Source organism: Serinus canaria, chromosome 14 (assembly GCF_022539315.1).
Source record: "Serinus canaria isolate serCan28SL12 chromosome 14, serCan2020, whole genome shotgun sequence".
NCBI lineage: Eukaryota > Metazoa > Chordata > Aves > Passeriformes > Fringillidae > Serinus > Serinus canaria.
This window is the reverse complement of record NC_066328.1, coordinates 12,641,905-12,662,857: the sequence shown is the minus strand read 5'-3', so window position 1 is coordinate 12,662,857 and position 20,953 is coordinate 12,641,905. Positions and strand designations below refer to the sequence as shown.

The 20,953-nt window shown below is 45.9% G+C and overlaps 1 protein-coding gene across 5 annotated transcripts in view; it reads right to left on the bottom strand.

The window, feature by feature from the left end:
* The window catches only part of SDK1 (sidekick cell adhesion molecule 1), a 384,276-nt gene that overhangs the window by 32,112 nt on the left and 331,211 nt on the right, over nucleotides 1–20,953 (bottom strand). For 4 of the 5 annotated variants that reach the window (XM_030229673.2, XM_030229671.2, XM_030229670.2 and 1 more), the window contains 4 exons: nucleotides 20,490–20,625; nucleotides 18,599–18,658; nucleotides 16,509–16,610; nucleotides 1,742–1,857 (listed from right to left, as the gene is read on the bottom strand). In XM_030229673.2, the coding sequence (XP_030085533.2) occupies nucleotides 1,742–1,857; nucleotides 16,509–16,610; nucleotides 18,599–18,658; nucleotides 20,490–20,625 (414 nt within the window). The remainder of the gene's footprint in view (nucleotides 1–1,741; nucleotides 1,858–16,508; nucleotides 16,611–18,598; nucleotides 18,659–20,489; nucleotides 20,626–20,953) is intronic. The other variant, XM_018915862.3, reaches the window with a different exon arrangement.

Genomic DNA, 20,953 nt, shown 5'->3' with positions numbered 1-20,953 from the left:
TAATCAGCACCCTCAGAAGCTGTGTGGAGTCTCCTTGCCTGCCTGCTGCTACCAGTGAACACACAGCTTAGGGGGTCCCCTGGGACTCCCTGGGAACCCTCAAATGAACTGCAACAATTAAGGTTGGAAAAGTCTGCTAAGATCACATCAACCCCCAGGTTTGCCACCCAACCATGTTCCCAATCCCACATCCACTTGCCTTTGGAGCACTTCAAGGCTCCACGATTCTACCACCTCCCTGGTCAGCCTGCTCCCATGCTGACCAAGCTTTCTGTGAAGATATTTTTCCTAATATTTAATCAGAACCCCCCTGGCACAACTGGAGGGCATTCCCTTCATCCTGTCATGTGTTGTACTGTATCCTACACCTAGAAAATATGTGGCCACTGCAGCTATAAAACAACCAGAGAGACACTGTAGTCCTGCCCTGGACTCCTCCATTAGCTGGGATACTCAGGTTTTTCAGCACGTGCCAAATCTTTTCCTTAGCAAATTCCTCTGAGTCAAATGACCACATAGCCTAGTACATCACTCAAAAACAGAGCAAAGGCTGAAGAATATGGCTTAATAACAACAGGTATGAGCTGCCAGGGTTCACTGAGGAGAGGTCAGTTTAAGCACTCCCTGCAATGCAAGCTGCCTGTCAGCACTGGCATCCTGACACACCCTGATGGTCCATAGCTCCCCTCTGCACACACACAGCACAGCCAGGAAAATGCCCTCCTGAAGAGGGTAACAAAGATGCTCCCTAAAGTTCCTTGAGGTGCTTTTCCCCCTTCTTCTATTATATAATTTTTACCCTGATGCTATAAAATTAGCCTTTGGAGAAGCTGTTTCCAAGCGGGAAATTTGTGCCAGCCCTACTTATTGGACAGGCCTGGCAGTGAGAGCATTACAACAGGCCAAAGCAAGCCAGAGAGCTGAGAGAACAAGCCAAGGCAAGACTCCACCTTGGCACTCCAAGCCAAGCTGCTGAAGCCATCTATATACGTACAAAAGGGAAAGGACAGGGATTGATATATAAGGATGCTTGTTACTGCCAAGAAGGGATGCCAGATTATTCACATTGGCTTGGCTTTCCTTCACTTATGGATCTAAATTCATGGAGAGAGGCAGAGCCAGACACTGAACCCAAGCCAAGCTCCAGTGTTTGTAGACTTGCCCATTCCCACTCTCTGAGGGTGCATTCTCATGCTGGAGATGCTGAGCAGCGTGCCTCTGCAACGTGCTCATCTCCTGCTAACCAAACACAATTAATACTCTGATTTAATTTTGTTAAAGTTAGGGAAATGAAGCAATGCTTCCAAAATCTGACCAGGCTTAGGATTCCAGCTGGGAGAAAGTTCTGCTCTTCCTAAAGGCTTGGAGTATTTGATGGAGGGAAAGCTTAGTTAATTTTCTTCAGTACATTTCCTGCCCCCAGCTCTTGTGTAGCCATGTTGCTTTTTGTAGCTGATCTGTTGCCTGCATAAGTAGAGCTGCCTCCTTATCTGCATACCCTGTTTCCCCCACGCTGTCTTTCTCCATAAATAATGACACACTCTCCCTTTTCTCTCCTCCCCCCTCCCAATCCCATTCTCTTTCTTTTGGTTCTGGGACTTGCTGCTGTTCCCTGCTGCAGCCTGAGCACTGCTCTAATTTGCCTTATGCGGTGAGGGAGACTGCACTTTGTAGAGCTCTCTCACAAGTAAATAGCAATGCCAAGCAAGATAAATGAAAACAGTAGAAATGGGAGGATTGCCTTGTAGCCTTGGATGTTCCCGTTCTGGCTGTCGGCAGGAGGGGGGTCCCAGGTGAGCTCCAGCTGGCTCGCGGAAAGGGAGTGAACTTGGATGTTCTGTGGGGCCAGTGCCGGTGCTAGAGAGGAAAGAGGACAGAAGAATTAACAGTGACAAGCAGAATTAGCTCTTAGCCAGGTTTTTCATTTGCAGGAGGACCCAGGACAGGCTCTGTTTATGCCACAAGTCAGCAATGAGCCAGCCCCGGGGTATCTGCGTCATCGGGATGTCTCAGCACAAGAGGAGTGAGGAGCAGCTGAGCCTCGGGACGTGGCTGTGCTCTGCTCCACACAGGCTGCCTTAGACATTGAATCAACTCAATCCTGCCAGCAGCTTTGAAAAAGAAAGGAAAATTTTGCCTTGGTTCCCTGGTAGTTTGGGGCTCACCTCTGGCAGTGGACAGTGCTCCTGATCGACTGTTCCTGGTGAGCAAGGCAGCCCCTGCCACCATCAGCCCAAATGCCACTCAGCAGCAAGACTTTGGGCTAAAACACTGCCCAAAATTACCTCCAAACCCAGTCAGCTGCTAATCAATGCACTATTATTTTATGTATGACAGATAACTTTTAGTTTTTTTCTACAACTTTTTGTTAGCTCCACTTTGATTACACCTCCACATGCACACACTGGCCCTCTTGGGCTCCTGATGGCATTTCTTCTTTGCATTGTGCAGTGCTAGAAAACCAATCTTTGAGTGCAGCTGGGTCACTCCATCCCTTCCCTTTGTCGGGATCCCACTTGGTGCAGGTGGATTTTCCTCCCCAGCAGCTACTGAGGATGCTCTGTTCTCCCATCCTGCAGTCTGAGCCTCCGGCAGGTTTTAACAAAGCAGCTCCTGTTCCGTTCACAGGAAAGGTGCTGAAGCGTGTCCTGCTCAAACTGCAGAAGTGGGGAGAGAAAGGCAGGACAGAGGCTTCACTTCTTTCTCTGTGTTCACAGTGTCACAGCCTTCTGCCAGACCCCCTGAGAAAGTTGTCTCTTTTCTCTCTGCCCCTTTCTGGGCCATAAATAGAAGCGATAAAATATTCACCGCGTGCACTGGATAGCGCCGGTTAGCTGCTCCTCTGGAGACTTCTTTCTTAAGAGAGAATGACCTTCATAAGTCACACTTTTCTACCAATACTCCCTCCCCCCAGAGTTATAAAATAAAAAAGTAATTAACACCCACTCAGCCTGACACCAACTATTTATTTTGTTCTAACTGTGTGGTTTCCATATTATCACTGCCCACCCTGCCGTTAATGGAAATGTTAATAACCAGCGCCAGGTTGTTGTGACAGATGCTTGGGCTCATTATCAGAAATTCTTATTTACCGCTCCATTAAACGACAGAATCGCACAAAAAAACAATTCAATCAAAACTAACTGGAGGAATTTTAACAGCCACATTAATAATCCAAAACATAAATAAAGTTAATGTCTTTTGCATGTTTGCCATCGGCAACTCTATTGCAAAATTATTGCTATACAATTAAAACGTGAAAGGTAAAATTGAAAATAGCCTTTATCCCAGGGCTTGGTTAAAACTATTTATTTGTTGTGGGGTTTTTTGTTTTCTTTTTGGCTGGATGGTGAATACATGAGGTGACAGTGACCATTAGTAAACCCTAGCTTGGTCACAAGGGTGCACTTGTCTAATTATTGACCTGCCTTCTGTGCTCATTGCTTGGCTGGATGCCCTCAGTGCATGGCAGTGCTGTTAGGGACCAAAAACCTCAAGATTTTGAGAATTTCACAACACAAACCATGAGTCCAAACTGATCACAGAGAGCAATGCTGAAAACACATCCCAGAGATCTGCCAGGATGACACGCTCAGGGAAACAGGGATGTGTACAATCACAGATGAAAATGGGTCCCTTTAGCAGCGCATTTCCTTTCTAAGGAGTGACACCACTGTCTGTCCTGAGCTGACAGCTTCACAGGGCTCTCAACACCCAGGTCTGAAGCAGCATCTACAAGAGAGTTTTTCTTTGGAAGCCATGTGGCAGCCTGGAACAAATACTGCTTCTGAGACATGACCATCAGAGGAGACGGCGTGTACAACCCACTGCCAGAAAAACACTGCTTTTCCTCAAGCCCTTCATGCAGCACATCTGAGAAACACCGTGGTTAAAGCTGCCAGTGATAACTCTGCACCGACACACTCGCTGCTGGAGCTGCACTTCTGCTGGCGCGCCAGAGGAAAATTCGACGGGAGGAACGAAAAAAAAAAGTGTGGAAAAAGACATTTCTCTTCACTACTCCAGAGCTTCCACAAGATGCAAATTGTTTGGTTTTGTGCCCTGTAAGTCTGTCCCTCTGTTCAACTTTCAAAGGCTGATGTGTGCCCCCTCCTCTGAGCACAGATTTCTTGTTGACAGCGAGGGACAGCAGAAGAGTGCTGCTGACCCTTGATGTGGCTCTGTGTGAGAGCACATTCCATTGAGGGTGAAGTGAAATACTTCAAAAAGAAGGAAACACATCCCTGAAGACCCCACCTGTTTGCAACCCCAAACCATTCCCTGAATATATGCATAGCCTGTGCCAATAAAAGCAAGTGCATTTTAAAGGTGAATTCAAAAGGCTTTTTACCTTCTAGGAACGCACTTCAAGATTACTGAGCTCGGAATTTTTCACGGCTGTTGAAATCTCAAATACATAAAAAGCAAGGTTAGAGCTACACACCTCACACTGCTTTAGGTGTTAGTGACATTATCAACTATAGCAGGAGCAACACAGACCCCTGAGGGTCCAAACACAGCTCTTGGCAGGGGGAAAGCATTTCACTTTCCCTGAAAAAAACATTTGTGTACTCATGAAGTCGAATTCTGCCCACGTATCCTGCCTTGGAATCTCATGCAGATATTTGTAAACATTTCTTTTCTTATCTGATTTCAATTTAGCTTTGAGATTGTCTCCTTGAAACTCTCTCTCAGTCAAAACCTAAGGAGAAAGACTGAGCAGGTTGTGCAGAAATTAGTAACAAACAGTAACAAATATGGGCTGGGCTGCCGCTGGCAGGACCACGTCAAGACAATAAATCTATTCAAAACGTGGCGAGAGTGTCAAAATGAGCCCAGAAATAAAGTTACACATCTAAATCCACATTTAAACATATCACTGCCCTCATTTCCCAGCTGCACCGAGCAGCCTCTGCTCTCACTGCAGGCAATCTGAGCTTGCAAATGCTTCTAACCTTTCAAGAGAAGGTGCTTTAAATCCCTGGTGGCCTCCCTGCTCCGCAGCTCTGTGCTCTGCAGAAGGCTCAGCTCAGCTCATCTCACGTGGGATATTTGTTCTCTGGGCTGTGTGGCACCCAGAGCTTTCCATCAACATGGAGCTACTGTTCCTTTTCCCAGTGACAATCGCCACGGTGCTCTGGGGCACAGGTAGGCTACAAATCCTTGAGATTTATTGGGCAAACTTGATAACTGGTTTTGTGAAGCATTCCTCACTGCTCTCATATCTGCTCCAGGATTTCTCCTCTGTTGGTTTTCTAATTGTTTCTGCAGTGGCAGTGTCACTGGCAGGACACTCACAGACAAGTTTGGGACAAGATTTCCTGATACTCACACGCCATTTAAGTAAAGATTCAGGCCAAAAATGAGGAGAAAAATGCAGTGAAACAGACTGAAGGATTTTCTGTGCATCAGCTTGATCCCAAACAATCCCAAGCAAATTTCTGGTTTTTAAAGACCACTGATCCTTTTCTATCTAGCAAGTGTTTCTCCCAAGTTCTTCAAAGCATGACTTGGAGAACATGCCTGCCTTTCTTCCCTGGTAATCAATATGTTTTGCATTTTGGTGTTAGCACCTAGGGGCCATTTTGGTGTTAGACCTAGAAAATCTCATTGCACAACGTGCTGCATAAACACAGAACAAAGACACAGCTCCAGGCCCCAAAATCCTCCAATCTGTCTCCTCAATCTAATGAAGGGGTGCTTGCAGCATGTTCTGAGTGTCAGCTGCATTTTTCCCCACCTAGTGATTAACAAGAAGGGAGGAGGCACAGCAGTGTTCAGTTCAGTGTGTGCTGATGGTGAAATCTTGCACACCAGAGCTTCCAAAGTTTACACACTGATTCCTGGCACACACAGTCATGGAAAATAGGGGCTAAAAGGCTTTGGAGAGGACTCAGACATCATCCTCTTGGGTCACACTGGGACCAGCTTGGTCAGATTTTCATGTAATCTCAATCACTGACTTCTTTCCAGATTGTGCTGTCATTCCCACACAAACTCTGCCAGCACCTCTCTACTTTAAGAGCTCTTTAAATAGGGGTTTGTGTAATACCCATGTGTTAAAAATAAAAATAAACAGAATAGGGATATCTATAATACAACAATAACTCACAAAATAACTCTCATATTATTCTTTTTTATACCTAACCTAAACCATCCTCACTGTATTGAAGTTATATCCCTGCAGTGACATGGAGATTGCTGCTTTTTCAGCTGCAGCCACTGCCTTCAAGTCACAGTGTAGATAAGCAATAGTTTAGTGGATTCTAAAGCCAAACACAACACAACAAACAGAAGGTCACCAGATAAAGCAGTGAGACTGATCAGCAGAACAGGCAAAGTGGGGTTTTCCTGCAGTACAGGCTTAGAGACAAAATGTGAGGATGGCACCTCCCAGGAACGACCAAAAAGGTGGATCTGCAGATGTCTGCAGTCCCTCCTTGCATGAAGGAAAAGTGGCATGAGAGAAGGATGTTCAGGGTTTATTGGCCATTTTCTGACAGAGCCTGGGAGAGAGCAGTGGGAGGATCTGAGCTCCCCCAAGCAGCAGAGCCCGGTGCCATCAGGAATGCTGCGTGAGGGATGCTGATTAGCTCAATAACAATTAGTCAGTTGTGCTTCAAAACCAGCTACTGTGAAGCTGCTTTCCACTGTGAAGAGCAGCACAAGCTATATTTAGAATGTAAAACACACTTTCCACTAACTTCTGCCTCTTTTAGGCTGGGCTTCGTCTCGTGGTAGAAGTCGGTGCTTTTTCCAAGGGCTGAGCTCTCTGTGGTTACTCAGATGTGTTTCAGAGGCACCAAAGAGAGGCAGAGCCACATTCCAGGGATGTGGGTCTTAACCCCTCCAACACTCTCCATTTGCTACATTGAGTGCTCCTGCCCTCCTACTCAGCAATTTGGCACCAACGCTGCCCTGGCAGGTTTGTGACACCCTGAGACATGAAATGAGTCTCTGCAAAGGAGCAGTCTGGCCTCCCCATCACTGAGATGTTCAACCAGATGGGGGAGGAGGATAAAACAGCTGTAAAAGCCAGATTTTAGTAGGAAATGCTCCTTTCCAAGGGATGGGGATGTATGTGCTGATTTACACAACTGTATAGAACAGTATAAGAGAAACTGAAACACCTCCTCATGCAGTGGAAGTGAACACAAGAAGAACTTGAAAAACATCTCTCTCACCTTCATGAATGCTGAGGAAGACAAGGCAGAAATGCAAAAGTAGATGTAGAATAGAAAGATAAAAATAGAAAAACCCGTTTTAGTGGAGAAGAAAGGGTGAAGAGGAGAAAGAGAACAGCTGTCAGGATGAGAACTTTGGGAGTCTGGAACACCTGCACTTGTTTTACTCTGTGCCATCTTGTCTGGGTAGGCAAACACTTGGCTCTCCTCTCTACACCACATTTAGCACAGTAGCTGTGCTTTGCCACATCAATTTTTTAAGGGTATTAAAGTAATGAAGAAACATAAATTAAAGCAGCTGTAAATGATCCCCAAATGTAACATCCCCAGCTTCTATGCTTAGCACTGGGAAGCTTCCCAATGTTGGCACAGGTATCTTCAGCACCTGCAGAGATCCAGGAGGGAGATGGGGGTGGAGGGGGAGAGGGATGCAAACTGAATTCCTGAAAACTGAAATGAAACAAGGACGAGAAGTGGAGTCTCTTTTCCACAGACACAGATCTAGGGGCTTACCTGCCAGTGCCCTTTTTGAACTGAGGAGCCATTCTCATCCTGTCCCTCACTAACTCTTCCAGTGGGGAGCACACTGTTGCTGTGATCCCTGATTTTTTACAGGGGGTTTGGGTTTCCCATGTGAGTGAGCCATGTGCAATCTGGGAATTTCATGGGGCAGGCATGATCTGGGTATTAGAGCCATGGCAAACCCCACAGAGCAGCACTGTGAAAGAGCCTGCAAACAAAAGCTACACACTTTTCTTTTGCTGAATTCCACAGTTGTACTTAGCAAACACAAGCCTAGAACAGGCTATCAGATTGCATCCTGAGATTATCCATCAAGGAAGTGAGAGAGCCTGGCCCAAAGCAAAGCCCTCACAGAGCTGTCAGACTGCCTCTGGAAAGGGCGTACAGGTGGTTAGAACAACAAGTGGGGGGAATAATAAAATGAGCTTTTCCCTCTATTTCTTTCATGTCAGGAAGGATATGATCACACACAGGCAGGCAGCCCATCAGTCAGCAGAGATGGGCCCTGAGCAGGAACAGCAAGGGCCTGACAGCATTAGGTAGGCACAAGCCTGCAAGCTAAAACCCCCTCTCTCTTACATCCATGCACACCAGGGATGGCTCCTGCAGCTCCCTCTCCCTCACGTCCCTGCACCTGGGGGTTTTCTCCACTGAAGAGCAGAAACAGTTGTGCAAGGAGAGCAGTGCCAGCTCTGATGAGTGCAGGATTCACCCCCAGGAGGGGCTGGAGGTTGTTCAAGGGATGGTGATGAGCTGCTGATCCTCTCTCGTGTGCACTGGGAGCAGTACAGGAGGGGAAAGCACTGCCCTCCACTCACTTACAAACCTACCCATTAGAGAAGCAAAATTACCAATTTCAGATTATTTCCCCTCTCCAGGACCCAAAATTCCTCCTCCTCTATTTGTAGTCACGTTCCACTTATTATAATTTGTTAATGCCACATTTGAATATCATAATATCACAAGTTCATGGCAATTGACAAAAGCACCCACTTCACATCCTCTAACAGCAATGGCAGCACCTACTGAAGTCTAATCCTTCTGCTTCACTGCAGCCAAGGGAGCGTATCAAATACCCTCCCCTGGGTTTGCCATCACCCAAATGTCAAAAGCTAGATCAGAAAAAAGTCAAAGGGCACAGGTGAGATCTGCCCCTGGAATAACCTTTCACTGTGCCTTTAATGCCAGTTTGGGCAGCTGACCCCCACGAAGAATTAATTTAGGATTTACAGATTGCAATGGTCAGGGAACCCCAGGGAGCCTGCAGAAGACTGTGTTCTTGTGCTCCTGGGGAGAGAGAGATTAAATTTAAATTTTCTTGACTCTCAGTGAGAGTTTTCTCTTTATTTTTCATCCCTGAGATCATCGCTGCAGCTTCACACCCCCATTCCATCTCAATGCCTGGACTGCTGCAGCCAAGATATTTTAGATTATTGCTAATACTTTCTTAAGAAAAAAATGCAACTTTTTTGTTTTCAGTCTACAACAGGCATCCTGAAAAGCCTCCAGTTCTGTGATTGACGACGGATCCAGCAAACAGATGTCAGAGAAGAAAACCAACTGTGTTTCTCCACAGCTGGCTTCACAGCAAAGCAGTACAGAGGAGGCAGAGCCACGGGAGTTGAGACCCATATGAAAATACTTACAGCACAAATTTTGCTCACATATCCCAGGATGACTGCAAACAAGCAGAGCAGGACTGCACAATTAGGCGAAATAGGAATTTGGCTGCAAATACAACCCTTTAGTCAAAAGCGCTGCAACTCCAGCCTGGGTCTGCTGGAATAGGAGCCATCAGCCAGGGGCTTCCCCACCTCTTTACCAGGGCAATTTCTGCTTCGTCTGACTTTACTACTGATCGCTCATGTTTTTGAAAGGAAGGTTAATTCCTCTGCTTTTAATGGAGTGGCTGTGCTGTGAGTTCAGCAGAGCTCTGCATACACGATCAGGCTTCTCCTCCCTGCGCGGGGCTGTCCCTCCCTGCTCTCACAGCCCATGGAGCACTGCAGCAGAACAGCTCATCTGTCCTTCCCCTCCCACAGCTGCAGCACACGAGTTCATGATGAATTTGGGCACGGAGGCCTGCCCGTCTCGGGCACCAAAAAAATCAGCATCAAAAGCTTGGGGTTGTGAGTTCATCATCAGAGAGAAACGCTGCCCAGCACCTCCGGCCCTGCCACAGCCTGGACCAGCGCATCAAAACCCACGGAGATTTTTGCTAGGACAGAAACATCTTTCCTACATTGAGACGTGATAAAAAGAGGCAATTAGAGCCGAGCTAAGCAGGAGCTGCCGCACTGCATAAAGCATTGTGCTGTACCAAACGCTGCTGATGACCAATATTAACAACTTAATGAGCTGTTAATGAGGCGCTCGCTCGGCTTTTACTTGCAGCATGAAAACATTGCAAATCATTTTAGGGAGCTTTGGACTGTCAATGGAGAATTAAAGATGTCAAATAAGCCCATCAAATCTATGTCTCAATCTGGACACTGCTTTCCAGTGCATTCGCTTAAAATTCCTTCTCCTGTATGGTAGAATAACTTGCTTTGACAGCACTACGATTCTCAGACTTGGCTTCCTTCTGCCTTGACATTAGATTTCAGTCTCCAGAGAGCTGCAGGGATGTCTTTTTGACATGTTGACATTAAGGACACTTCTTCCACAGACTCACAGTGGCACGGTTACTTTCTGTCTTGCCATTGTAAGAGCAGCTACTGAGCTAAGCTACCAAATCTGGAAGTCTAATTGGCAAAACCTTCACATCATCTGTAAACAGATTAAGAATATAAAATTACCCTTAAAAATAGCCAGTTTGAGTAGGAAAGGGAGCCAAGCCTTACAGAGAAAATTCATTTCCACAACTCCCCAGCATTGTAACAATACCAGCAGCACACAAGCAGTGACTAATGCTTTGATGTGGGCACACTTGAGTTTGTTATTTTCTGCTGTCCTGTCACAGCCCTGCAGGATTAGATCCCACAGCCACATGCTATCAACACTCCTGTTCCCTCCAGTGGAGCTGCACTGAGGGGAGCAACAAATCCAAATTGGACTTGCTGCAGAGAAGCCCTCAGTTGAGCCACTGTACATCGAGTGAAACTGGAGAAGTTTAAAATGCACCAAGAAACACTGATGGGAGGTGCCCAGTGGCCAATCCTGCTCTCAGAAATGGGATGCTGTTGGCATACAGGTGAATTGAATTCCAAGAGAAACTGGAAAGAGGTTACTTTCCCAGACCAACCAGGAAATGTCTCATCACTTCCTTTTTCCTTCCATCTTCCTACAGTTTGCCTTTCTTGCTGTCCTCTGACTTTGTCTTTTAGCATTGTTGGACAAGCTGAGAGGAGAGCTTCTCCTTCCTGGGAGAGAAAGACACTGGGACAGGATGGCAACCCAGTGTCACTCCTGGAGCAAGGCATTACCAGAATGAGAGGGTAAAGCTCATCCAGAACTGAGCATCACATTGGAACAGCTCTGCAGGTTCTTTAAATTTAAAGGGAAGGGGAAAGGACAACCAGTTTCTAAGCCCCTGCCATCCCTCGAAAACAGCCTCTTGCTGCTCTACAGAGGTGTCAGCAGTTAAAAGGCAAACTCCCTTTTATTTCAAAGTCTTGTTGCTCTTAAAGTGCCAAAGTTACCCTTTGTTTAAAGTCTGAGCACGTGAAAGCAATAATTCATTTAGCATTCCATTCCCCCCCAGCTTCCCTCCATCCCCTTTTGTTTATCGAGGGAAGATACTGTCCCCAAGGCTGACAGGTTTTAGACTGCTGCAATGTGAAATGGCCATGATAATCCTTCTCTTCCCTTCTCCAGTGGCATCTGGGATGGCAGTGCCACCCAGCCCTTGCAGCTGTGCCAGCAGCAAGGTGCTGCTATCTGCAGAGGCACAGCCAGCCCACACCGAGATAGGAGAGCACAGCCAGGGGCTGGCAGGGCGCAGCCTGCCAGCTGGGATGCACTGGAATCCTGTCATTCCTCTGCCAGCCTGAGACCAAGGAGGCACAGGGGACTCCACACAGCATCTCCTCTGCTCTTTGGGGCAGGGGAGGAGATAAAGCTGCTGTGCTGGAAGAGAAAAGGGGGGCCCAGGCAGCGCTGAGGGACCCCTTCTCCAGAAAGGGACTGAGGTGACACCACTGGGGGAATCTGGAGCGAGGCCTGAAGGAAGAGATTAAAGCACCCAAGAGCAAAGGAGCCTTGTCCTGCCAACCTTCCTTGCCTTCAGCACAAAGGGACGGTGCCCCAGCACAGGTAACCAGGTAAGAAGGGACATGAGCTCTGTGCTGGAAGCAGTTTCTAAAGGGGAGCCAAGTACTTGGAGTCAAGTCTTTGCTTCCTTACACGGCTTCTTTGTCCTTATCATGGCTCTCTCTCTCTCTCTCTCTCTCAGCCTTTTCTGTCCCAAACCTATTTCACTATTTTTAGTCTTGGAGCTTTCCAGGTGGTTTCTGTTTCTGGCCTGCAAAATGCTGGAGATGGCCAGGCAGCTCCAAGTGCGTCCCCTGACATTACTGGCAGAGCAGATCTTCATGTGTCAGCTACGGGTGAATTAAATAAAATTTGTGAAGCCCAGGAACACCTGTGGAGCTGCAGGCAGGAGGAAAGATGAAAATAATTGCACATAACAGGAAGAAATTTGGTTTGTCTGCTAGCTTTGCACTAAGAGGTGGATTCAGCTTTTGAAGACAGAGGTAAGAAGCAGACATCACTCTGTTCTATTCCTCCTCTTTTCCAAGGTACAGTTCCACTTGGAAGAAAATGAGAGAGCCAGGTAATGTTCTCTGAAAGATGATGGCACAACTAAAGTGGCATTTCAATGGAGGACTACTAAACAAAGGGATTTGTCTCCCAGCTCTTTTTACTCCTTGCCTTTCCCATTACAGCACCAGCTCTCGGAGATCATCATTAAAAAGAACAACAACAACAACCCGGCCTCATCAGTTCTTGTGAATTCTGAAGGTCACCAATGTCACCATCAGTTATAATGACACACATCACTCCCCTCTTCACACAAATGGATTTACAGCCTGTTTAAAGGCTGATGTCTCTCGAAGCACTTCACCCCTTCTGCCACCCCCTCTTTGCACACATTCACTCTACTCCAGCAACAGCTGCTGGAAGAAATGATGAATTTCATTACTTTTCATCCAAAACAGCTTTGCAGTATATGGGAGAAGCACTGAAGGCTGCAGGCTCGTTAGCACAGCATTTGTATTGCCACATTTTACTTTATTCACCTTCCCAAATTAGGTGAAGCAGGTCTGGCCCAAACCTGTGATTTCTGTTTAATTAAAATGCAGGTAGTGGAGTCTCCCGAACTCCAGAGCCCCCCACACAATCAGGTGGTGACAGCAACCTGGTAGAATAATGCTCTTGATGTAGTGGCTGCTCTAACAGAGTCTTAATTTCAGTGGAGCAGAACAGCACCTCTGGTAGCAGCTGCGTTTGGGGCTGGGATGAATATCAGTAGCCAGCCTCTGCTGAACACTCACTGCCTCCCCAATCAGAGCCAGCATCCCTGACAGCTGAACTGTTAAATGAATTAACAAGGCGAAAAGGGGGCTTGCCAGCGGGGCTGCGACTCCCTTCCTAATTTCTGCAAGTGGTGGCTTTCAATTTTTCTGTCGTTTGTCAGGAGATGCACATGGTTCTCTAATGAGCAGGGCAGAGCTGCAGCCAGCTCTAAAAAGGCAGAGTTAGAGGATCTTCTGGGCCTTGGCGGAGAGGGATGCAGATGCTCGAGGCAGGTGGGGGAAGGACACGGGCTCTGCTCAGCCTGAACAGGCAGCACATCCTTCCCAGCTGTGCTGAGCTCAAGGACTCCCAGCCCACTCTCCCATCTTGAGGAAGAACTGCTCTCCACACCAGTGAGTTTTGCCAGTATCCAGGCAGAACTCAAAAGGAAGCCTTTGATCTTATGGGCTAACCAAAAAAGGGAAAGCATTTCCTCCATCTGTAGAATAAAATAAAATACTTACCACCAAGAAAACCCAAAAGATCCAAACCACTGGCATCCAGCTTTCTTGTTCACCATGCAAGCTGGGCTACAGGGGCCTTTTACTCATGGCTGGCCCATTGTTCTCCCCCAGAATTTCCACCTGCCCATCAGTCAGAGGCAGGGAAGATGTGCTCAGGCTGCCCAAGGGGGCACTTGGCTGCAGCACAGCTCAAGAGCACTCCAGGGCTGGAGAGAAACTCCCCATTTGGGTATATTTTGCTCATTTAATTGGCAAAACTTGAAGAAGTTTGGTTTTAGTAGCTTTCTCCCCCCCCCACCCCAAGCTTTTCAGGTGGTTCCATTACCTACTGGAACTTTCACTGTACAAATCCAGGTCTGATCATAGGGAAATTTTCAAATCTAGCAGGGGGAGAGCACAAGAGGGAAGGAAGGAATCACAGACACTCCTCCTTCTGCACCACTCTGTAGAAGCTGAACAGCACAACCAACAGCAACATGAACACCCAACAGAAATGGGTGTTTTGACTGAGCTGGCCTTAGCCCAGCACAATTCCCCAAAGGCACAAAGGCTGTGTATCCCTTTTTATGAGCCAGAGAGGAATGTTCTCCCTTCTCCCAGAATTACTGCAAAGCTTAGGGCAGAACGAGGCCCCATTTAACAGCACTGAGACAAGAGCTACCTGAGAGCTTCAGCCAGGGACTGGCCACCTTCACTCACCCTGTGCTCAGGGCTGTGCCTGTGCCAGCACTTGTTTATTGGGAAGCTTTTCTCTGTTTTTAACCTGGATGCCCCATTGCTGGAGCTGAGCAGACTCATTTTTTTCCAGCTTGCTGCTTAACTGCCTTTACCGTGGGTAAGAACATTGAGCAAACAATAACAGCAAAAACCTTGTATTTCCACAGCACACTTTAACTCAAAGGTGTCACAAATCAATTTAAAACTTAAATTGCAATACCATCTCCAATCACTTTACTCACAGTATAAATCACAGCCAGTTCTGGAGGTGGAAGAGGCAGTTATATAACAAAGTGTAATAACTTCACACAACAAGAGTGAAAATCGGCAGGAAGATCCTACATTCATCATCTCTGCTGTGTGAACCTGGACAGTCCCTTTCCAGAGGTGAATCCAGGAACTCTAAAACAACAGCCAAGTCACACACTACAACTTCAGACACACCAGTCCTGCCTGGGAAAGGAGGCTCCTGGATAGCACAGAATCATGGAAGGGCTTGAGTTGGAAGGGATCTTAAAGCTCATCTAATTCCAGCCTCCCTTCCTTCAGACACTCAGGGGTCCTGTAATTATCTCAGTGTCCTCCCAAGTCTGTCTCCTTCCATTGCCTTGTTCCCTGAGTTATGATAGCAAGATTTGGACTGTGGGATTAAAAGACACAACATAAAGCATTTCCTTGTTTGCCCCAGCTGATTTCCCATGCTGTGTACATAAGTGCATGTGCTGGCTCCATTTGCAGCAGGGAGATACTCAGCTCAGAAACAAAAATGTATTTTGAAGCCAGATACAGTTGGCTCCACCTGGGACTTTCTTTGCTGCAGTTGCAGAAGTAAGTTGGAGCAGAAGCAAACTAGAAAAAAAAAAATGTAAATATTGCCAGCTGTCTCTCCAGGACAACGCTGCTCTGATTAATTTATGATGTTTTCAAAGAAAGATGGTGAATGTTGCACCATATTTGAAAAGAAAAGGTTAAGCAGAGTTTAAAAAAATGCACAGCAGAGTTCTTAAAAAAAATGTGCTTTGCTTAGTTTTGAGCAATAGAATGTTTAAAGAGTAATAATGAAATGAATTAGTGCTGGCTGTGATAGCTCCTCCATCCCACAGCCCTGAGACACAGAACAAAGTGCAATCAGCTCCAGGGCTGGGCCAAGCAACGGGAGGGTCGAGCTGCCTCCCCTTGCTCTGAGCTTCAAACGCTGCTGCTGCTGCAGAAATGGAGACCAGAACTAACGAGGATTTCAGAGCCAGCCTCCCTCCAGCTGGGATCACCATAACCACAGCCCTGCTGGGCTGCAGGAGGGCAGCAGCTATTCCAGTCCTGCCCTTCCCAGCTGGAGTTTCTGGGGGGACAGACTGGCTGGGGGTTATCTGGGCTCTCACAAGCCACCCGTTCCTCAGGGCATGCACAGAAGCGTCTGCTCAACTCTTCTGTCCTGATTTCCACCTCCAGCCTTCCAGTGGGGGGATTTGAAAATGATCAAAAGGACTCAGGCACCAGATGCTGATAAGCCAAGGCCTGAACAGTGGCACTGACTGGGGCTGGATGCAGGGACAGTCTGCACACCCTGTCCAAGCCCTGCCTCCAACACAGCACTGAACCAGACATGAGACATGCATCTCCTGGCTTCAAGAACACCAAAACACAGCCAGGTGTGGTGCCAGGCAATGTCTCTACACAGAGAGTCATAAAACAAAAGGATCAGCTTTCTGAGGGTCCCTTGTTTTGTAGTTTTGTTTCTTTTCCCTTGTGGCTTTCCTGTGCTCCACTTTTCACTTTTTTAACTCAAGTCAATTTTTCCCTCAAGCTAATTTGGTATGAACATTCATCCTCCTGCAACTCTAAAAATGTTTTCTTTTCTTTCTTTCAAATGTCCTTTATTCCCTCCTTCCTGCAGACCAACTGGTTTTCCAATGGCAAGAAACTGCCAGTGCCTATTCCAGGAGAGTGGGCAACAACAAAAAAACCCAAAAAACTGTCAGCAATAATGACTGGGGAATATTTCAAATAATGCCTTTCCTGGAAAATTATTGAACATTATCTGGAGAATACTACAACATGCTGATATTAAAAGAAAAAGAAATCAACTGATTTTCTTTTCACCTACCTGCTTCACCCACAAACACTTCCACTGGTGTGCTGGTAGGGCTCTCACCAATGACATTGTATGCTGTCATTAGTACTTCATATCTCTTGTATTTCTTCAATTCTGAAAAAGTCAAATATTACATGTTAATATTTTATATTATGATTTATACTGTATTACAGCTATCTTTTAGACTCCAACACCTCTTTATCTCCAGACTTGTCTCTCAGAGTAGAGCAGGGGCAATAGAACTCTACAATAGTGCAATGCCTACTTCAAGCCCTCCTGAATTCACACATCACAACAGCATTTGCATCATTTTCAAAGATATTTGTGATGAAATGGCAGGATTTTTCAGAATTCCCTCACAGTGTCACTCCAGTAAGAGGAATAATGATTTCTCTCTATTTCCTATGGATAACTAACCAGAGGAACATCTCTAGGTCATCCTTAAGCACAGAAAATGGCAGGATTTGGCTTTGAATGTCACCATGAGGTCTCATTTTGATCTGCACTGGTAGGGAAGAGCCTGCCTAGCATTTGCCTAATCCCTGAAATGCTCCTTTAGGGGGGCATCTGACAACTGCCCTGCTCCAGAAGAGGTGCACAGGGAGAGCTGCAGTGGGGAATCTGGAGTCCCATTCCAGGTCCTCCACAGGGAACTTCTCCAACGTGACCACAGCCCGACCATCAATCACAACCAGAAAGGAGAATTTGAAGGCTGGACTCCATTTGGCCACCAGGCAACAAATTTCTTTGCTGACACAGAGAAACGACTCTGACAGATGAGGCGGGAGAGTGAGAGAAGCGTGAAAAAATCTAAAAACCCCAATTGTTTGTGGGTAATTAACAGATGCAGCCAGGGTGGGGCAGAATCACATCAACGTCACTGAGGGAGGCAGCGCCTGAGTAGTTTCAGATTTTGCATTTTCAGGATGAAAGAATCAATCCTAACAGATAAATTTATCATCTACAATACTTAACAGGGAAATTAGAGTAAGAGGGCAATCAATAATATAAATTGCCCTATTTAAATGAGCATTGAATTAAGACACGCATGGCCAGAGGTCCAAATTTCTGCCTTTGCCAATAATTTTCCCTGCTATCTATGAATCAAAGTCCCCTTAACACAGGGCTGACAGTGTGCCATTGGTTTGGTATGGTTCAAAAAGTCTAATGAGGCAAGTTTGCCTAATTTCAGTGTCACAGAACTGTTGATGTGTGTTGTGCTCCAATATTTGACTGTGACTTCAGCATCATTCCCCAGTCTCTGGCACACTGTAAATTGTACCTAATATGTCCTCAATTTTTTAAATGTCATGTCACTAAATTTGGATGGACTGCAAAAAATGGAGCAAGCAAATAACAGTGCTGAGTTCATAAACAAACAATAGCAAGATACACACGTTTAGTACTGGGCAGCTTGCTCAAGGAAACTGTTTCTTTTGCCATGAGAAGTCACAAGGGAGATTTTAGTGTAACTGGATGTGGAAGAAAATGGAACAGGAGAGTTCATGCATGCAACTTTCAGTGGGGATCAGGCTTCATTTTTTCTTTTTTTTTTAGTCCATCACAATCTGTGACTCAAAAGCCTTGGGCAAAACCTATCTAGTGAACCATCAGCACCACAAAGCAACTTGCCTTTTAACTCTGTCGAATGTTATTTTATTCATTTCCAATTGAAAACACCTCTGGAGATGCACATAAATTCATTGGGCCCTTTCTAAATTGGCCTTGTACTCCATGGAATGCCCCAGCATCACAATGCTTGAATCATAGGACTAATGATGGGATACAGCTAAACTCAGATGGACTGCAGAATATATAGCAAGTGAATCAAAATTCATTTAGCATCAGCAAGGCTGGGCTGTTACAGTCACTAATGTTTTACCTTCCCAGCAGCCACATTTTTACCACAGCTACCTACTTGCATCATCGATATCTCTGGGTGTAGGGGGAGCAAAGGCTTAAAGAAAAAGAAGCTGGAGAAAGCCAGAGTCATTAATCTGTGTTGATTTCTGCTGGATCCAGGGAGGAGAGCCACAGGAGTTTGCCCAGGGTATATTTTGAACCATTACAAAGAGTCTCAACTGAAGGCAATGTGCACTTACGTGTTAATTCATACGTCGTTAATGCAGAGCTGCTGTTCACTGTCTTGAAGCTGCTTTGGGCTATTCAGGGTAAGCAAAGCAGAAAGCTTGTTACAGTGCAAGGAAATAGTTATTGCAAATGATGTACAGCAGAGACAGAGGCAAATGAGGCAGCACACCCATACACAGTTTAAGCTTTAGGAATATACCTTGAAGGGCAATAAAATCACATCACTCTCTCGTAACACATCGAGAGCATCTCGCCCACATGGGGCTGTTTCATTTCCTCCTCAAACAGAGAGCTCACAAAAATACACAACACAAAGATGTTCTGGCTTTTAGATTAAATAGGACAAATGAGTAAAAACGAAATGATTTCTAGGGGCGAAAGCTCTCAGTGGTGCATTACGCCCTGATTTCTGGAGATGCAAAATTCAAAACCTGAAGAGCTGCAGAGTGCTGAGCTGGAAGGTGGACCACAAAGTGAACACTTACATCAGGGCAGGACCTGTTTCTTTAGGTGTGAATTTGATTTCCCATGGTTTCACTGAAAGAATTCAAGATTCCTGCTGGGAGTGAACTGTAATAATATGCTAAGCTGTGCAGAACTGTGGGTCAGTGAGGAACAGAGGTGTTCTAAGGTGAGAATTATGAGGAGAAAGAGGGAAATTTATCTTAAAATACATTAGTCTCCACCCCTTGCTCTCTCTGCCTCTTGACTCCCTGAGAGGTACAGCTTGTTTTTTCCCCTCTACAGTAATTAGGAACATAGCTGCAGGGCCAGACAAGAAGAGGGAAAAGACAAAACTGGTTGGTTTCACAGGCTCCCCATCTTGTGAGAGCATCCAAATTCATGATTTCATAATGTACACTGTCAGCCATTCAGTTTTTGTCTGAGAAAAACCCTTCTGCATTCCTACACCTATGAGAGCTTTACATCTCTGTCCTGGTTCAAGCTGCTCAGTCTGAGAAGTCTCATTAGCTCTGACCACATAAGTGAGGTCAGAGTTAGGGGCTTTCTTTGTATTTAAAGCACCCACATTAAAATTCACTCTTGCTTTTGTAGAAATCTCTTCTATAGGTTCAGGAAAGCATGGCAATGATATAAGATATTAAAATAGTCTCACTGAACCCTATTCTGCTGCTCTTGGAGCATTATCTTATCCTGAATATTCCAGTGACATTGAAGAGGACAAAAGCTGGTCCCTACATGAGCACATCTCATTGCTGGACTTTATTTCTCAAGCTACTGAGTGTTCACATGTCTGCCTCACATCATCTTATTCTGCCTATTCTTCCCTCTGATTTCCTTTCTAGCCTTTATCTAAAAAGCCTTTTCATTTTTTTCTATTATTCCTCTCCCTCTCCACCTTCTTTCCATGTGAACCATAAATCCCAGTGACTAAAATGGAAAGCAGGCACCTAAAAATTCTTGCTCATCTTTGCTATTTTCTTCTAAAATGTGGACAAGCACCTTGAAATTATAAAAATTCTATTTTAAAATTCTCCTCAGCTGTTTTCCTCATACTGAAAAAAGAAAAACAAAACGTCAATTATAAAAATTATTGAAAAAAAAACAGCAAGAAAGGAAAAAGTTGCCAGCTGAGGAAAATGAAGTCTCTGTCGTTTGAAGGCAGAACAAAGTGTACCAGGGTAATTATGAAGGGGAGGGAGGGGAAGCAGGAAATCAGAGGGTACAGGGGGACAGACCATCAATTCCAGCATGCTGGCAGAGATCAGCACAGACCATTCCAACGCTGATCACACTCAAGGCACTTACATTTTTCAGCATCTTCAGGCTGATTGTGTAAAACCTGAATTATTCCCAGCTCTCTTAGACTTACATTTTATTTCCATGGGGCAAGAGAGATTACCACTGTGGGATATTTTAAGGTCCAAAGCACAGGCTTACGTGTGAGCTCTGCTCTCAGGGCTGAGGGGCTCTGGATGGTTCTGGATTCTGCCCCGGCCCCGCTGTCGTAGTCCAGCTCGCGGTAGTAGATGCGGTACCCCAGCAGGAGCCCGTTCACACTCTCCACCCTGGGGGGCTGCAAAACACCCACGGGAAGAACAGGCTGGTTAGGATGGGCTTGGCAACACATCCAGCACCAGGGCAGTGGCTCTGTATTGGGATTATTACCAATAGAGCCAGTCAGGAGGTGCCTGAGCTTGTCTGGCCCTCGCTGCTGAACCAAACAGCAGCACCCTGGTGTTTCAGCCAGAGACACTTTTGGCCATGGCTCTGTGGTGTTTCCTTGGGGACTGATCACAGGACAGTCTTCATTTGGCATTATTTTACTGAAAGACTGATGATCAAATAAAAAAGGAAAATAAAAAGGAATAATAAAAATGGCTCTGGCTTTGAGTAGGAAGACA